This window comes from Mustela lutreola, chromosome 12 (assembly GCF_030435805.1).
Source record: "Mustela lutreola isolate mMusLut2 chromosome 12, mMusLut2.pri, whole genome shotgun sequence".
Lineage (NCBI taxonomy): Eukaryota > Metazoa > Chordata > Mammalia > Carnivora > Mustelidae > Mustela > Mustela lutreola.
In genome coordinates this window covers 82,106,087-82,125,644 of record NC_081301.1, presented here as the reverse complement: position 1 = coordinate 82,125,644, position 19,558 = coordinate 82,106,087, and the positions used below count along the sequence as shown (strand labels likewise).

Below are 19,558 nucleotides of genomic sequence, written 5' to 3'. Positions count from 1 at the left end.
GGACAGGGAGGGAAAGGCAGGGTGAGGAACGCCTAGCTGAAACTCGCCTTGCTACCCACGCGGGCTGTGGAGGAGCGCAAGATGAAGCCACGGCAAAGCTTGTAGACCGAAGCTGCGGCTTGCCACGGAGCCTTCTAGGACCCCAACCTCTGGCAAGCGGGGGGCTGAAAACACACTGACTGTCATCTTTCAGCCCTGCAGCTCAAGAGCATGGGACGAACACTGAATGACCCAAGACAAATAGGGAAGGAAGTCAATGAGATTCCACCCACACCATTTTTGGACAAAGAGTAGGGCCAGGCACAATTGGGAAAACTCCAAAGAGAAAATGAAGACAACGCACGCACAGAACATGCAAAAAGCAAAATGAAGACGACACTTTGGAAGATTCACTCCAGGAAACAGAAGAAGAAGAAGAAGAAACAAAAACAATGTATAACCGTTTTGTACTAATACGGTATTAAAAAATGGAATAAGGTAGAAAGCATCAGAGCTAGGAAACGACATAAGGAGGGGGAAAAGTGATACTGCGGAACTTGAAGACGAAGCTGGAGAATAAGAACTGTACAGCAGAACACTCCGTGATTCCAAACCTACTTCCTAGCGCGTGCCAGTTAGATGCCAACCACGGCCCCAGCGGTGTTGCAGGGAAGCCATCTGAGCGAATCCCACAAGGAAAAGAATGGAGAAAGGAAGCAGTCAGAGGCAAGTTGACAGCTTTGGTAGAGAAACAACAGAAGTCCAATACATGAAGCACTGGCGTGCCGAAAGGAGCAAAACATTCCTGTGGAGAGAGAAGATAGTCAGGGATCAGCTGGGGAAAACCCCCGAAATGAAAGGACAAAGGTGCAGATGGAATGGGGTCCGAGTGCGTCAGCAGAAACAGTGAAGATGATCCAACACTGAAGCAACGCCTGGTGAAGTGACTAAACTTCTGTGTTAAGAAAAGAAAGAGAAATCCAGGGAGAAAAAGCAAAGCACAAAGGAAAAACCATCTGGCTGCCGCAGCCCTCTCATCAAACGTAGATGGCGGTAGTGACCCCGTAGCAAGCGATGTGGGTGCACATCTCGGATGCGTAGTCTGAGAACACTAGCGCCGGCCGGCCGCTGTTAGCACATGAATTCCACGGAGACGCATTCTCAAACACACAAGAACGCCAATAAATATATTCTCCATGGACCCTTCACGGAAAGTCTATCTGAAAGTGTAATCCGGCCAACTCAGAAGTAAATGAAAATAAATAAAAGCATACAATTAAAGAAAGTGAGAGAAGAAATATCTGGTGATGAGCATTTATTTCAATAATGCTAAACAAGTAATTTTTAACTATAGACACGAATATATATAAAGACTAAAATCTATGAATGAAAGCTGAATAATAAGCAATACATAACAAAATACTTCAATGGGTTTCTTTAGGCTTAACTAGAAATGATTCCCTTGATAATCCCAGGTACTAGATACGAAATCGAAAAATGAAGAGTTTTAGAAAATGAGAAAATAAAGAGTATGAACTTTGCAAAACTACAGAATCGTTGGTGAAATGTTAAAGTTTGCATAGGCCCACAAGGTCAAATGTCAGCTTTATTTCAGGTGAAATGAAAGAAGGTAAAGGGGCGCCTGGGTGGCTCAGGGGGTTAAAGCCTCTGCCTTCAGCTCGGGTCGTGATCTCAGGGTCCTGGGATCGAGCCCCGCATCGGGCTCTCTGCTCAGCAGGGAGCCTGCCTCCCCCCCTCTCTCTCTGCCTGCCTCAATGCCTACTTGTGATCTCTGTCTGTCAGAGGAGAAGGAAGGTAAGATGGGAGAGTACAAGCAGAAGGAGCACAAAGCATTTCAGGATAACAGAGCAAACAGACTGAATCTGAAGAGTCAGAAAGTTGTAATCTGGGGAACAGCAGAATGCAGAGAATGTGGATTACAAAAGGAATGTGGAGGTAGGTGGGGAGGAGGGGGCGCGCCTGGGTGGCTCAGTCAGTTGGGTGTCTGCCTTTGGCTCAGGTCATGATCCCAGGGGCCTAGCATCGGGCCCTTCATTGGGCTCCCTGTGGGGAGTCTGTTTCTGGCTCTGCCCCTCCCCCCTCTGCTCATGCTCTCCCTCTGTCTCCAATAAATAAATCTTAAAAAAAAAAGAGTGGGGCGCCTGGTGGCTCAATGGGCTGAGCAGCTGACCCCTGATTTCAGCTCAGCTCATGATCTCAGGATCCTGATACTGAACCCCACACTGGGCTCCCATCAGTCTGCTTGTCTCTCTCCCTCCCCCTCTGCCCCTCCATGCATGCCCTTTCACTCTCTCAAATAAACAAATGAGTAACAACAACTTAAAAAAAAAAAAAAAAAGAGCATGGAAACTACCTTGAATACCATGTATATACCTCTCATGCCAACTGACACAAATATCCTTTTTACATTCAAAATAAGAAAACTTCTGTTTTCTGTACGTTTAGCCTTTCACTGACCATCAATAAAATTACAGGGACAGAACTGAACTTTCAGAAAAATGTCCTTAGCCACTAGACAAGTTTATATTGTTCTTATACGAGTTTTATCATTTCATACATTCAGTGTTGTCTCAGGGAAGACACAAAAAATAAAATACATATATACAACAAAATGTGTTAATCGTATTAGTACCATTAAGATTTAGGGAACCATTATAATCCTAATAGCACTAACTTGTCTATCAGAGGAATAAGAAAAATTCAGAAAATGCAAATTACATATCAGGGAAGCAAAGAATGGAAGGAATACAGATCAGGGGTTAGTAACTTAAATCTACAGTGTCAAATCGGGCTTGCTGCTTATTTTTGTAAGTAAAGTTTTACTGGAACATAGCCATACCCATTCACTAATAAAGTCTGTGGAACAGCTGAATGGTTGGAACAGAGATCATATGGCCCACATAGCCCAAAATATTTACTGTCTCACACTTTGTATTAATAAAGTTTCCCAACCCCAGGTTGCCTGGATAGTTCAGTTGGTTAAGTGTCTGATTCCTGATCTCAGCTCAGGTCTTGACTCAGGGTCATGAGTTCAAGCCCTATGTTGGGCTCCACACTGGGCCTGACTATATTTAAAAAAAAAAAAAAAAAAAAGTTTCTCAACGCCTGGTAACAGGTGAACAAATTTCTCCATTACATGGGCAGGTGGGGTCCAGGAAGTAGAGGTGTGGGATGGGGGAACAATAAACAGTATTCCATCTCTGAAGCTGATAAACTGAGAAACATAGCCTGAAGAATACCACTAGAAGCTACAGAGACTACCAATAGTAAAATTAAAAGTAGACTACGATGTTTCAAATTATCAGAGGTGGAAAACGCAAGAAGAGATCCAATACAAACCAAACGGCAAAGGAAGGGGAGAGGGAAGGAGGAAGAAATGGAAAGAGGAAGCAAACTACCAGACATCAATGAAAGGATCAGAAGACAGAAATCAGGGACACCTCGGTGGCTCAGTTGGTTAAGCGGCTGCCTTCGGCTCGGGTCATGATCCCAGCGTTCTGGGATCGAGTCCCGCATCGGGCTCCTTGCTCGGCGAGGAGCCTGCTTCTCCCTCTGCCTCTGCCTGCCATTCTGTCTGCCTGTGCTTGCTCTCTTGCCCTCTCTCTCTCTGATAAATAAATAAAATCTTTAAAAAAAAAAAAAAAAAAAGACAGAAATCAGCAAAAAACCCAATCGTATCTATGCTATCAACATGTTTAAGTAGAATGAACTCACCTATTTAAGGAAAGATACTCTAAACTGAGGGTAAACAAAAACAAAATAAAAACTCTGAGAGGAGCAATAAGATATTAAGAATAGTTGAAAACAGATGGAGAAATAGGCCAAGCAAATGGAAATAACAGAAGTAAAAGATCCATATTAACATCCAACAAAGTTGAATTTCAGATAAAATAGAATTGACTTATGTAAGAAGGCAATGTTATAAAAGTTTAATTCGTGTGGATATTTTAAAGGTACATGAAAACAGAATTCTTATATATAGAGAAGAAAAATCTTTGGAAATAGAAGTTGCCATAAACACCAGAGTTTTAGAAGACTTTAGCTCAATTCTCAGGACTTGGTAAACTCACAATATAATATAAATAAGGAGATTAACAAAAAATATAAGCAATAAAATTAAATAACACTCATAAATTTATATTTTATTACATATACATACTTTATGTATTCATAGAACAAAAATTGACTACATACTAGGCTACAATACATTCCAAAAAGTAAAAACAGTACAGACCACATTCTCCTATCAAATTGACGTTAAGAGTAGGAATAAACAATGAAAATCACACTTAGAAAACTTTAAATTATCCTAAACAACCCTGGTTCAAAGATAAAAATCAAAACCATAATTTTAGACTATCAGTAGAAGAATGATATAAACACTACATAGAAGCAAGTAGAAAATTTCAAAGCTTTAAACACTTCTAACTCAAATCCAGAAAATGCTAAAAAAAACAACCAAACAATTTTAATTCAAAAAAATTGGAAAAGGACAATCAAATAAATTGCAAGAAAGAAATAAAAGCAAGAATAAATAACACTGGTTCCAAGACCATACAATGGGGAAAGAATTTATCTTTTCGGGATGCCTGGGTGGCTCAGTCAGTTGAGCATCTGCCTTCAGCTCAGGTTATGATCCCAGGGTCCTGGGATCGAGTCCCGCACTGGGCTCCCTGCTCGGTGGGGAGCCTGCTTCTCCCTCTGCCTACCTGTCCCCCACTTGCGATCATCCTCTCTCTCTCAGGCAAATAAATAAATAAAATATTTAAAAAAAATTTATCTTTTCAATAAATGGTACTGAGAACAACTAGATATCACTTGTAAAAAAGAAAAAAAGGAAAAAAAAAGTCAGAACCCTACCTCACATCATATACAAAAATCGCCTCAAAGACCTACATCTAAGACCTAAATCTATAAAACTCTTAGAAAAAAATGTGAAGGTAAATATGAAACCAAAAGTATAAGAAACAGCAGAAAAAATAAAATGAACTTCATCATAATTAAAAACTTTGTGTTTCAGTATAATTTTGTATATGGCCAAACCTGTCATATAATGTTTCTTTTCTTTTCCCCCTGGAGACATTCATCCTAGAGCACTCCATCCTTCTGCAGATAAATACTCAATTTCCTAGAAACAGCTAAGATAATAAAGTTGAAGTTAAAAGTGTTTTTTTAAAAAAAAATTACAGAAAAGAAAATAAAGGCTGTATAATAGAAATTAATCCAATAAAATGCAAATGAGTTTTTTTAACCCATCAAGTGACAGTCACTAATGTAAACAAGAGGTGGCAAAGTAAACTAATACAACCTTTTTGAAAGATAAGGTGGTGATGTGTTTCAAAATTTAAAATAAGCCTGTCATCTGGCTGATGACCTAACCCCGAGGGACTTACCTACTGAAGGGATCAACTGTACAAGTATACACAATGGATCCCCTACAATATTCACTGTAGCATTAATTATAACATTTTATAAAGGAATAAAACTATCCATCAGTAAGGGTCAGGTATAGATGATAGTGCGCTGGTGAATGTTTTAACAGTAACCTCCCAGTGGAGGGTAAGCCCTGATTTGCAGCACTTGCCAATTTCCATGGTGTAAATACTCCCCATTGTGGCTGAGTTCAAGCTGTTAAAGTGAAGTCAGAATTTAGAAGATATGTGTACAACTGGCTTTCATGTGCTAAGAGCAGCACTATATGAATGAAAATACACTGCAACTACAAAAACTGCAACTCTACAATTGCACTCTACATTGCAACTCTAACAACCCATAAATATGAGGCTAAAGATTTACATTAACATGACAAGAAAGATATCCATTACATATTATTGGATGAGAAAAGCCAATTATATACAGAACTTATGTTGCATAATCTATAACAGTATGAACTTAAGTGTATTTCGTTGTCATTTTAGAAGAAAAAGAATTGTACAACAGTGATTTATAAACACTATGTTCAAACTACTTTTGCCTATAGCAACAGAAGTATATCTAACTTTCATGTAGTCCTTAAACCAGATTAAGACCTTCATTTCAAAACAGAATAGTAGAAGATCAACAGAGTTGGCCTCAAAATAATTAAAAGCTTCTGTATTAAAAAGTACAAAACAAAGAGAAAGAAAAACAAAAGACTGGGGCTAAGTTATTTACAGTAAATATGAAAACGGCTAATTTCATATGTATGTTCAGAACTCATAAATAGACAAAGGAAATAAAGAGTCAACTTACAAAATTGGAGGCCCAATTAGAAACAAACACATGGGCTAATGATTGTTCTCACTAGTGATCAAATAAATGCAAATTCTCAAATTACATATGATTTCTTTGCTTGGTAACTTATTGATACCCTCCCTAATATTGTTCATGATGTTGCAAATCGCATACAATCACTTCAAGACATGTTTTAGGTGTGTGCAATCAAGTCATAGAATTTTTCATATCCTCAGACCTACAATTAACATTTCTACTAATCTATTCTAATACAGTATGTGTGTTTAAAAAATACTAACTCCAGGGGCACCTGGAATTCCCCTGCATGCTCAGGGTGGCTCAGTCAGATAAGTGTCTGCATCCAACTTGGGTCGTGATCCCAGGGTCCTGGGATGGAGCCCTGCATCAGGCTCCCAGCTGATCAGGAATCTGCTTCTCCCTCTCCCTCTGCCTGCTGCTCCCCCTGCTTATGATCTCTCTCTCTCTCTCTTTCTCTGTGAAATAAATAAATAAGCCTTTAAAAATAAAATAAATAAAAATTTAAAATGCTAACTCCACCAAGAATTTCATCAAAGCATAATTTTTAAAATGGTTACATTGGAGAGGCACCTGGATGGCTTAGTCAGTTAAGCACCATATGATTATACCTTTGTAAGAAACATAAAAATAAAATAGACAAGAAAGGATTACACACAAAAAATGATTTTCTTAGGTTAGTACACTCTGGATAAATGTATAAATAAATTTTATAAGTTTTTCAAACTTGCTATAAAAAGCCGTTTCCATTATTTTATAATATTTCAAAAATCACTGAAAAATCACACATAAAAAACATTATTGTACACCAGACACTATTGTAACATTTTGTGTCAACATGATACTTCAAAAAAAGTTAATATCCTTTAAAAAACAGTTATTAACATAGAACAGATTGTCATTTTGAAGGCCAACATCAAAACAATATAATGTATTTCTTAGGAATGTAAGAAAATTCTTAAGTGGAAGAAAATAAACACATCTTGATTCAAACTCTATTAAATACAATGGTTTTTTTCTCATCATTAAACTATACTATTTTAGGAAACAATCATACCACCAAAGGATAGCTATCTGAAGTGCTCTTGTTTTGTTCCCAGAGAATAAAATACAATATAAATTCAGTTGGTAGCATACTGTTTAAAGATACATTATATAAAGGATGAATATTTTTAATAGAAAAAAATAAATCATTGTGTGATTCTATGATTCAATACACTGGGATGCACAATGCATTAATTAATTCTGGGAAGGACAGATCATAATTTGAGTAGCAATTCACAGACTCTAGGGATTTAGAAAAACCCTAGACAAGATTCTCTGTTCCCATAATAAGCATGGCCTGGAGTGGAAAGCCCTACAGCAAATGTATTTCTCAAAGGACACAGCTGGGGATTTTGATGAAAATATATTTGGAGTTAAGATTTCCTAAGAAATACTATTAATGAAGTCCTCCTATAATTTCCTCCATTAAAATGCAACCTCTTCCCAAGATTTGTATGGATAGGAAAAAACAAATTACCAGAAACAAATTAAGCAAGATATAGGTATCTTCTCTCATAGAAGACATGGGAAACTTTGGGAACTCGTCATTACATGAGATGCATATGTGCCCAAAATTTTTTAGTCATTTCTAATGCGCTCTGTGTAACATCTCAGATGGTGACCCAATGTATCACAGGAGAAACCAGCATGTTCATACCACTTCTTAGTCCTTGAACACATCATGGCCCTTCCATCTCTAGACTCTGTGTCCCCACTAAGCTTGGCTCCAAGAGGAGCCAGTATTATGCCAATTTATTAGTTCTTGACCCATCAGGAATTGGTTGGTAATAAAAATAGAGGCTGATTTCAAGTATCCTTTGTTTCAGCACTCCCTCGCTCTGCTTTCAAATTATTCAAAATTATTCAAATTATTCAAAATATATTTGCCTACATTTCCAGTCAAGAAATCCTCATAAGTCGATTTCTATCTTGGACAAAAGCAGCCCATTCTGAATGTTGGTCATAAATGGAAATAGGCTTGAGGGCCCATTGAATAACGAGTTCCCTGGGCTTGGATGTGACAGCCCAGACGGTGAACAGCTCCAAAGAGAATGTGAACAGCACCGACTCCTAGGTGCCTTTCTCAGCGAAAATTGCAAGGTGACTTCTACATTCTGGGCCTCCACCTGAGTGTGAATCCACTTGGCAAGAACAGCTCAGGCTACTACTTCTCTACTTACTGCCTTGGGCAGCTGGCAGGTGCTCTATTGTAGGAGAGGGAAGCCAGGTGAAGCAGATTTCCTGGACAACGATCTCTCCAGAGACATTCTAATAACCCATGGCCACATTAGCAGAGTTCTCAATACAGGAAGAGACGCACTTCCATCACCTTCAACAGCTGTCAGATATGAAGAAAGAGAGCAAGAGAGAGAAAGGAGCCACATTGTCACTTTCCTTTATAATGTGTGCACGGTTTTTCTCGGGACACTGCTGGATACAGGAGTTCTGGGCTCGGTCTACGTAAGCCTCTTGGGGACCGAAAGGTCAGGAGAGAACACACACAACCTGAACTCCTTCCGAACAGCCCAGACTGATGCACTTGCTCATCTCACACCCCGGGATCTGGGAGAAGAGGGTACAGGGGGCGTGACCATGAGGAGGAAAGGCGGCAGGGCAGTGGGGCAGGCAAGAGCCGCTGCCGTGGCCCAGCTCTTCCTGAGCAAAGACTCCAGGCCCCGGGAGCAGCGCACCCTTCCCTTGCTCTCCAGGCTCCGGCAGCCCCACCAGCGACAACACCCTCTGCCCAGCCAAGCCCCACTAGACCCCCCCCCCTTTCTCTCCTTCACCTGTGACTGTTCCCCTCTTCCCCTGCACCCGTCCAGCTTCAAATCTGTGATCCAGCTGAAAAGATCGTGGCCGGGAAGAAAGCGGAGGTTGGTAAACGCCCAACACCCGCCTGGCATGCCCAAGGGAATCGGGTGCTTCTGAAGACCCAGGCCAAGAATCTAGCTGTTTCTTCACGGAGCCCCTTCTCCAGAATGCAAGCAAGAGACACAGGAAGCTCCTTCTTGAAGTTTCTCTGACATGGCCATGACAGCTGAGGGCAGCTCGGAAAAACAGCCCTGTTTCTCTGGTTTCAGTGAAAGCCCCGTGGTGGAGGCGGGGAAAAGGGGCACAGTCCAGTAAGAAGAAATGGACAGAAACGGCCTGTTCGTGGGTTCATTCGAAATCTTCCCTGGAAGGCCCTAGAAAAGAGACCCACGGGCTCCCAATACAAAGCGGTCCCCCAAGCGTGCTCTGCCGAGTGTGTGAGGGCTCCCGGGCCCAGGCTCAAAGTGCCGACCTGCGCTCACTGAAAACTGCAGAAATGGGCTCAGGCAGCAGAGATTCTGTGCAAGCACGGGAAAAAGCATTGCTAAAAGGCCAACGATGGGGAAAAAATCATAGCAGTAAGTCGAAGGACGTGGCCTGAGGGTCCCTAAGAAAGCACGGAGGCCTGAACAGGGCAGCGCCGGGTCCCTGCGCCTGCCCCTCCGGCTCCACCCCTGCGCCTGCCAGGCTATCGCCCTTCCTGCAGGAAGCAAGAGACCCATGCTGATATGACAGCAGGCTTCTGATACCATTCCCTGTGAAGGCGACGAAACTATCAGCAGCAGGCCAGGCAGCATGAGGGGCAGCTCCCGGCAGCCTCGCTCACGCCTCCTCACTCCTCCCTGGAGCTGCGGGAGCCGCCGGCAGGGCGCTCAGAGTCTCTTCGGAGGGGAAGCTAGGGCCGCCAGGGCGGCCAGGAGTCCAGCGGACCTGCCAACGCCTCCTGGAGAGCCTGTGGCTGCTGGAGGGCTGGGGCTCAGGCCCCCCTCGTCCAGGCCGAAAGCGGCCAAGATGCCAGGGCTGCGGAGAAAGTTGGAAAGCAGCCCTCAGATCTGGTCCCATCTCTTCACCCCACAGGTTTCTACTGAGACAGTAAAGGAACAAATGAAAGAAACACCTTCAGGTTAGTTCAAGGAGATAGGGCGGGAGTCCCTGACTTCCCTTCTGTTACAGGTTTTAGAAAAAACAAAAATCCAAATAACTCCCCCAAGATGCAGAGCCACGAGGTACATATGTAGCCGAATAAAGTCTCACGATGCCAGTAAGCCACCACTTTTGCGTGATGTACCCATTTTCAAAACTATCACTAGTCTTACTTAGAAAGACAAGAGTTAAACACTTAACAAGTACCCTGGCATTCTTTTAAGGGCAAACTAGGAACAAGAATTAAAGTCATCCTGTATTATTAGAACAAGTCACAGGAAATGGGTCAGCTCTTTAGGACAGGAGGAAAACTGCACTTGCCATCTGCAGAAGGAGCATATAGTATAACAGAGCAGCTCTGAAAAGCCTCGGTCCTAAAATATCAACTCACGTGACCAGAAAGTAACACTGCATCTTTGCCTTAAAAAAAAAAAAATAAAAACAGAAACAGAAAACAAACAAACAAACAAAATAACGACAACAACAAAAACACCAAAAAACACCAAAACCTACTCAAGCTGCCTGGGTGTTAACAAAAGCAAAGGCCTGGGCTAATGCTATCCTCCCTACCTATCTGTACAGAAATACAAGTAGAAAGAGAGATCTGAAGGCTCTCCAGCGACTGAGATGAGAATGTTCAAGTCATAAGAAAGATTCGAGATTACTCAACGCAGGCCTACAGCACCTTCCTCCTTTCTAGCAAATGCACTGCATCCTATTTTGAAACCCAGCGGCGCATGAGAGCTTGCCCAGCACTGGCTCACTCACTCCCTGCTGGTAATCATGAACCAATCTCAAGTCCCTGCCCTCTGGAAAAGGAAGGAGAACGGTGCATTTTGTTCAATTAACAACGTATTCTATTTCGCCAGATTAAACGGTTGCTAAAGAAAGTTAATCATCTCCTAAAACCGCACTCACAAGTGTCCTTTTAATGTATTAAAGCACCCAACTTCCTTTCACCAGATCACAGCCACGTTTGAAAGAAGCACCAACTTGGAAGTTCCTGAAATTGGAAGGAAATGTGCATGTCAGGGAGTCGAAGGCGCCCCTCCTTGCGATGAAAGCCCTGTCATGAAAGAATGAATGGGTGGGTGGTATCTGCAAGGAAGGGCTATTTGGGGGGCCTCTGCCCAACAGCTGGAACGGGGGAGGGGGGGACACTGAAGCACTTGTCTTTAGAAGCAACTTGTCAGTTGCAGCCACCAGGAAATATATGGAGGGTGCCACCCATCACCCTGCTTGCTCCCACGGCAAAAGGAAAAGCAGGAAAGAAACAGGAAAAATGAAGAACTTTATTTTTTAAGTTTTGAAAATATAAAAAAGCAGCAGAAGAAAAACTTTTCCAATTTTTTCACAAGGGATAGTGAACAAAGAACAGTGACAACAACAGCAAAATCAGATTCTGGGAAGAGGCAATAAATTCATCACTTCAGCTCTCTGAAGGAAAAAAAACCTCAAGGCTGTCTCTTAGAAATATGCAGGAACAGGTTTCTGAACATCACTCTTCAGTTCCTGCAAGACAGCCAAAGAGTCTCACTCTTGCTCTTTTTAATTTGCGGATCAATTATTGTTCCCTCTATGAGGTTGCCGGAATATAATGGCATTAATAACACTCGCGTTCCCAACTGCCCCACAATCCATTACACACTTCCTTGAAACAACTACTTTGTTTCCAAAGCACTCAAACCGATCACTGTCCAAAATTAATCCTGTAATAAAGGTGTATGGAATTTTTAAATTTCAAAGGACCTGTGTGTGTAACAGTTTTCCATTCAAACTGCTACAAAAACTGCCATTGGCTTTTCAACCCTGAAACAATATGAGAATGCTCAACTGAATCATTCTCGCTAGACAATGAATGAGAAGCAGGCAAGGAGACAAAGACTATTCTAGCGCTCAAACAGAATTCCTTTTACGGTGCCCCGGGTGGCCCCCAAAACAGCAAAGAGCTGTGGCAAATGGAGACCATATGGATGGTACCCTCAGACGAAAGCAAAAAGCTTGACCTTCACATCCTCCAACTGCTTCCTTTGGGGGAATCCAGCTGCCCACCCTGCCCACACCTTCCTCTGCCCATGAGTCCCTGGGGTTCCTGACAAAAACAGAACCAGGGTAAATTGAGCAAGGTTTTGTGTTACATCGAGACACAAACTCGGAGGAGCCTCTATCTTTGCCTTCATGGAGCTTCCAATCCAGCTGAAGCTCAGGGCAAGCGGTCAGGAATAATTTCTCTCAGTTAAAGGCAAAAAAAACCCGATATGCTCCAAGGAAATAATTCTCAAGATCATCTGCTTTCCCCAGTTGTGTAATCCCCGGAAAGCTTCTACAATGGCCTTCAGATTATTTTGTTTTTTTCTTTGTATTAAGAGCCAATAAAAAAAAAAAGCCAACGTCAGGAAGGATAAAACTCAGAAGGACAAGTCGTCTGAGGGCGTCAACTGAGAAACAACAAAAACTGTGAAAAAGTGCTACAACTGTAGTGTTTCCCGTTGACAAATAAGAAATGAGGAGTGTCTCGCCCAGCACATTCTTTTACATATATTAGATGCTTACTGTAGGTTCATTTGACCAGCATTCTGTACGCAACCGTTCTTTCATAAGATATGTCTGTTTAAAAATAAATAAATAAATTGGAGGAAATGTTTGTTTTCCAGTAACTGGCAAGTGTTTGCGGAATAAATAAATTTGAAATATGTTCATAACTTCATTTTTAAATAATACTCATTTTGTTCTTAAAAATTCAACCATGAAGGTTTTTGACAAAATATCCTGCACTGATCTCAGAAATGATGGCTAGGTATAAAGGTCAACCCCAGAGCTATAAAGTGAATGCAAATTCACTTTCTCAGCATCAAAATACAGGTATTTATTTTTGCATATAAAGCCCAGATCCATGACCACCTAGGATTTATGAACTCATTTCCTATAGTATGATTAGGTCCTTTTCTTACTTTTACTACCTGTTAGATGAGAAATCAGACAGACTTTTACATATCAGTAACATAACAAATCAAAGGTGATTGTCGAACAACTTCCTATAATTTTATTAGTAACAGCTGTTCACACAAAATCGTGTTTGGGTCTGAGAACAACTCTGTCTTTAATGTTACTCCATTCGGCAGAACAAGAGAAAACATTCACTGTTTACTGTAGTCAGTTACTGCCACAGCTTTAATTACCAACAATCACACATTTTACCTTCTATTGCTACTTCACACTTGCCTAGGATTATTTCTGCAAAAATCTTAACATTGCTGGAAAGCCATTATAAAGGTTTCCTTTTGAAAAATGTCCTTGCCCTCCCTCTTTCAACCAGGAAACTAGACTTTAAATTTGTTGCTACAAATACTTGTATTTCCCTCAACCCAAAACAGAGAGTCTGGAGGAAACAGACTCTCTTCCTCCACCTTCTTAAGAAGAAAGCAATCCTAACCTTCTTAAAATGGCTTCTCTTTGCCAAGATGTACCATTTGAGATCCCGATTTTTCCTCTACAACACCCAATCAACATTTCCACTAATATCTACAGAACTAATGACCTCCCGTTAAAGAAAAATTAATATGAATGCTGGAATCAAAATCATCCTTGGAAAATCTAGTTCATTTCTTCTCAAGTGTAAGTTTGCCTGGATCATGAAGAAAAATCTGTTCCTTTTTTCTGCTAAGTTTAGCATAGCACGCAGCCTCACAACTGTGAAAGCTGTTTCAGGTCCTTAAAAATTCATCTGTAATAAAAATCATAACTATACTGAATAGGCACCTCCGAAAACTGAAAACACACTACCTCTTATTAAGGGGAACTGGGTTGTGGTTTTGTTGTTGTTTTTAATGAAAAGAAGGCTATCAAATTTACTTGTAATAAACAAAATGGCCACTAAATTACTCTTCTGGTCCTCCTTCCTACATTTACCTAAAAATATACATATCGATATATAGGGGATAACTTCACTGCATAGTATGATTTTAACATGTGCCGAAGTTCGCATAGGAAGAAATAACATGTAAACAGAACCCACGAGTTACAGGGCAGATCCAGACAATAAATCTACACAGCTCGACGCAAAAATCTTACTCTGAAGGCTTTGCTATAGAGTCAGAGCTACAATTCTGATTTTCATGAGGGATGCCCCCATTTCACCCTCCAGATATAAACTGTAAGTCCTTTGTTTCAAAGAAACAAACAGAAAAAAGGCAGAAAGAAAAAGACGAGATGCATCCCAATAAATCCTGACATTTAGAAACATATTGGACACTTGGAAGCTGAAAGAATAGCAAAACTAAAACTCGCTGGTTGTAATGCAGCCGCATCAACACTGTGTTTTGGCATTTCCCGGGACAAGCGGTTATTGGGGCCGCTCATAGGGTCCCCTGCCTTCTGCTGTTCTGAGTGGCCATCCTAGAAGGCCACTAACTTCTGGGTTGATTCAGACCATCAACCCCCATCCCTCTCCAGGGAACTCGATTGCGGGGTGGCGGGCCAGGCACTTTCACCCAGACCCACGTGAATGAACCCTCCCTCCTGTCTGAATCCACCGGAGCATTCCCAGACGGCCAAGTGCGCTCCTGCTCTATAACTGTCCAGTTTTCAGGAAAAACTGTATACCTCGCAACTCAAAAAAGAGTCCATGTGCGACTCTTAAACCTCTGTTTAATCACTGTGCTTCTCATCTGACTGTACAGATGAATCACAAAAACCTCTGCAGTTGCCACCTATGCTCTGGAGAAACCTGGAACTCACTCTGTCCAGCGCGTCGTGGAGAAAGTGTATGGCCCGGAGATAACAGGGTTAAACCAGCTTCTACGCAATAAGAAGTAGCCAAGATAGGGAGTGGTTTATCTTTTTTTTTCCTTTTCAATTCTCATACTTTAAGCATCGCTGTCACCATTCCCAAACACATGCAGCACAGAACCTTAACACACAGGCACAGTACACGAGGTCACATATCACGTTAACACTTCCGATTCTGGAACGCGCGTATATGCAATTGCCTCAAAGAGTTATAATTTTTTAAAGATCGTGATTTTTATCTGCCACAGATTAAAAAACATTATGTATCCCTGTGTCTCCACAATTTATTCATTATTTCATGGTCCCAATTTCTATCAGGAGGGTCAGGAATAAAGGTACTCACTCATTCAACAAGTACTTAAGGGAGAGCATGCTATGAGTTAGAGATCTACTGAGCTGGAAGTTGGGGTTTAATAGTGAGCACTAAAGACACACTCCCTACCCTCCTAAGCTGCTGGTCTAGGATAGGACGAAAATCCACAATCACGCATGTAATTCAGTTAGAGGACCAAGAATATATATTCTTCCAGCTAAGACCGGACTGAACAGCCTGTTTTCAATAGGTGGAACCCAGTCCATTACAAAGGCTTGCTAAATCTTCCTGTTTAATGATTAAGATCTAAAGAGTTGAGATTTTAAAAACATGTAAAATAAGAACAGGTTAACAGAAAATATATAAATATATATCCTCAAGGAACTGATAAAAATTTCAGCACGAATATCTGTAACTAAAAGCAGGAATTCAAAGCCACTTGTTGTATACAATCTTAGGGACACATTAATATTAAATACTGTGACCTATGTACTACAAATACAAACATTTAGCTAATATTCATAAATGTTAATCAGTTAAAGTAAATATAATGTACTATATATGCACAAAGCATATGAAAACTTAAAACCAAGTTAAAATAAGTTATTCGCTCACATATAGATGTAGAATACAAAGCTTTCCTTGAGGAGTCAAGGAAAAACACTTATGTAAGCAAATTCAGAGAACGAATATGGTAAAGAAAACAAGAATTCATTATTAAATATGGTTATTTTACAGTGGTAAGTTTCTGGGCTCATTTTAAAAAAAGAATAAAAATCAAAACATATTGGTACTATATTATTTGGAATACACCAGCATAATTGCTGTACATGTATCAAAACAGCCCACATTTCACTGCTATACTTTCATCTAGGCAGGTAACGACTATTTTCTCTCTCTTGTTTCTTCATATTAGTAATATATAAAATAAATGGTGAACATATTCAAAAGTCCCCCGCCAAGTAAATCCATTTCCACTAACATGACGTCATGGCTTGAACTAAAATTCAGTTTGAAAATAATTTCATACTGAATGTCATTTAAATATAAAAGTGATAAAAGTGACCCCTCCATTTAAATAATGTAGTTAAAAATATTGATAAATCTTGACACTGTGAAAGAACCTCCTTTGGACAGGTGGGAACAGGAAGATGCAGTGAACTCATCCAAGCAGCCGATGGGAGAGCAGATCTTCAAAGAGAAGTCCTCCCCAACACCTTTCCTGGCTCAAATCAACCATTATTTTTCTCCTGGATTCAAAAAACTGTGAAATCCCATGCACACACATACACATGCACACACCTACATTTAGTAGAGAAATCAAACTCATTATGCTACAAAAGCACCATCTCTAGCACAGGAAACTGTAACAAATCTTACCTGATGCCTAGGGGTAGTGTTTCTAACAAAGAGCTGTTCAAATTTGTAAATGCTACTAATGAAGGTAGGTGCTAAATTAATGCCCTATCTTCCCACCACTCCTAATGGGCTCTATTTGGGGGCTGAGGTTAGGCTTATTAAACCCCACTTAAATATCTAATAAGAGAAAAAGTTCTCTATTACTACCACTTCAGCAGGAAAACTGTTTCACTTTTTTGCTCATAAAATCATCTCCCCAAGTGTATTTTTAAAGCACTGTATGTTACTGAAATATACAGTACGTAATTAAACATTCATTTATGTGTATTTGCCTAAAAATCTTCCTCCTAGACATTCAGACTGAAGCCTTCAAACAGACAAGCCCCCGGGGTTCTAACTCCTAGCTTCTGGGGACCTCGAGCTGTCACATTTCAGACAAAAGGGAAGGCTTGAGATCTCAAACGCTGTATTCACAGCTAACCATAAACAAAGACTGTAAACAGAGCAAAAGAGAGCCTATTCTTAAGTCTCTCTAAAACACATCCTTTTCCTTCATCTGTACTTAGACACTCTATGCCTATTTCTCTTCCCCTCTTTTTTTTTTCTCAATCTTGAGAATTCGCAACATACTCAATTACACATGATTCAGCCGTTAGAAGTAGCCCAAAATGAGAATAAAAACATTTTCTTTAAATATTTTTTCCAATTGCAGTTTTCCCCTCCCCTGGCTTCATTCCCTTAAGCCCACCTCTTTTATCCAGCGCTTGCCTTCTGTTCCTTATAAGCATGTGCACATTTATCTAATCTGGTTTCAAGATGAAGACATAAAGCATGGCATGCGAGTTAACCATTTGTAACTATTTGCGATCATTATATTTTGTTCCCTCTTGTAAATGATCCGGTAGATAAGCAGTTCAGTCCCAAAAGCAACTGGTTCCTTAAACCAGGAGATGAAATGCTCAAGAAAGAAACTGCATGCTTCTTAAATCTGAATTGACAATACAGTATTTCTTTTTTTCAGACATGTCTGGGAAACATATTTATTATACACACAAATATCTTGAACACAAGTGCAGACATTTTTCAGGCCTGTTACCGCAAAGCTGTTTGCTCTCCCTACCACCATAGCTCAGAGTTGTCACGCTGACTCCTATGTGCACCCTGATCCTTGATTCTGAACATTCTCTCAAAGATAATTATCAATAGAATTCCTATTTGAGAAATGGCGTTTTCTTGATAACTTAGTGTGAAGGCAGAATGTTGGGTTGTGTTTTTTTTTAAGAGATTAAAGGGAAATTTTTGCTATACACTTCCCGTTTTCCTTCCAGTCCAGATCCCAAAGATACTAAAATGCTGTCAGTTTTAAACAAAAGGTTTCTATTTGCTGCCATGAGAGTAATTGAGAGGCTGCACTGGTTTTCAGTAGTAACTATTGTGAATTCAGGCCTACATCTGGGTTGTCTCATTAAACAAAAGAAACCGGTCGCTGTCAACAACCACACAGCACAACCCTCCCATATCCCTCCTATCTGGAAGGAATGGTGCAGACGAGAAACAAGCCTGCCACCATGCACTGGTAAAGAAACTCTTCAGGGTCCCTCCTTACAGTGGTTTGGTGGCTAGAGAAAGCACTTATGTGACACATTTGAGCTTGCCTGCCTGCCACCTGAATACATAACCCCCTTTCTTTGGAGGGCCAACCACTCGACTCCCTCATCATCAGTGCTTGGGGAATCCAGTCGCGAGTCTGCCCACCCGGCCCCCATTCCCTCCTGACCTCAGAAAGAACTGACAATGGATTCACACCGGCCACCCCACCGCACGCTGTCCCCCAACGTGTCCCGCCACGGCTCGTCATCCTCGGGCCACAGACACACAGACACACGCACACAGCTCCCCTCTCCAACACGGGGCGCCATGGCCAAGACACTGGAAGTTCAACGCGCTGCCCACCTTCCCACCCCCGCGCCTCTCCCTCGAAGTGATTTGCCATTTAGCAGATGCACAGCACATAAACGCACTCCCCGAAGGCATAGCCCTCGGGGATACCAAAAGGCACCAGCCGAGACCCCGGGCAAGGCAGCCGCGACCCCTCTGTGCGTGTATGTGTGCGCGCGTATGTGTGTGTTACGCGCCCGCGCGCCCGCGCGGGTGCAGGTAGTGGCCGGGGGCGCGCCCGCCGAGGGTCGGGGCGAGCCGCGGCCGCCCGGGGGCGGGGGCCGCGGAGGGCAGCGGTCCCGGGGGCCCGGGGGCGACGGGCGGGGGCCGCAGGGGCCCGGCGGGAGGGCCCACGGCGGCCGGCCGCGGGCTGTACTCACCAAGCAGCAGCAGCTTGAGCTCCCGGCGGGCGTCCCGCTTGTCCCTGCGGAGCTGCCGCTCGATCTCGTCGTTGATCCGCCGAGCTTCCTTGGCCTCCTCGCTCAGGCAGCACGCCATGATGGACTCCAGAGTCATTCTTCCAAAGTGCCTCCGCTGCAGCCCCGCCGGCACCCCCTGCTCACACGCGCGCACACACACCCTCCCGCCCTCGCTCCCCCGAGGCAGCGGTGGCCGCCGAGCCCCCGCCGCCCGGGCGCGCGTCCGGGACGAGCTCGGGGAACGGCCGCGGGGGCCGCGGCCAGGGCCGGCGCCACCAGGTGGGCCGGGGGTGCGGCGGGAGCGGGCGGCTCGGGCCGCCGGGAGGAGCGAGGCGGGCGCGGGAGGCGGCCGCGGGCGCTGGCTCGGGGGGCGCGCGAGGGAAGGCCGCCGCGCCCGGCCTCGCTCAGACGCCCGCGCCTCCTTCCCTGGGAACGGGCGGCCCGCCTCGCCCCCCGCGCCGCCGCCGCCGCCGCCGCCGAGGTTCCCCTAAGC

At 42.7% G+C, this 19,558-nt stretch overlaps 1 protein-coding gene across 1 annotated transcript in view; it reads right to left on the bottom strand.

The window, feature by feature from the left end:
* Positions 1–19,285, bottom strand: part of GNAQ (G protein subunit alpha q) — a 304,673-nt gene extending 285,388 nt beyond the window's left edge. Inside the window, exon 1 of the mRNA XM_059142054.1 lies at positions 19,027–19,285. Within this exon, the coding sequence (XP_058998037.1) occupies positions 19,027–19,162 (136 nt within the window). The 5' untranslated portion in view covers positions 19,163–19,285. The remainder of the gene's footprint in view (positions 1–19,026) is intronic.
* Between the last annotated feature and the right edge of the window lie 273 nt (positions 19,286–19,558).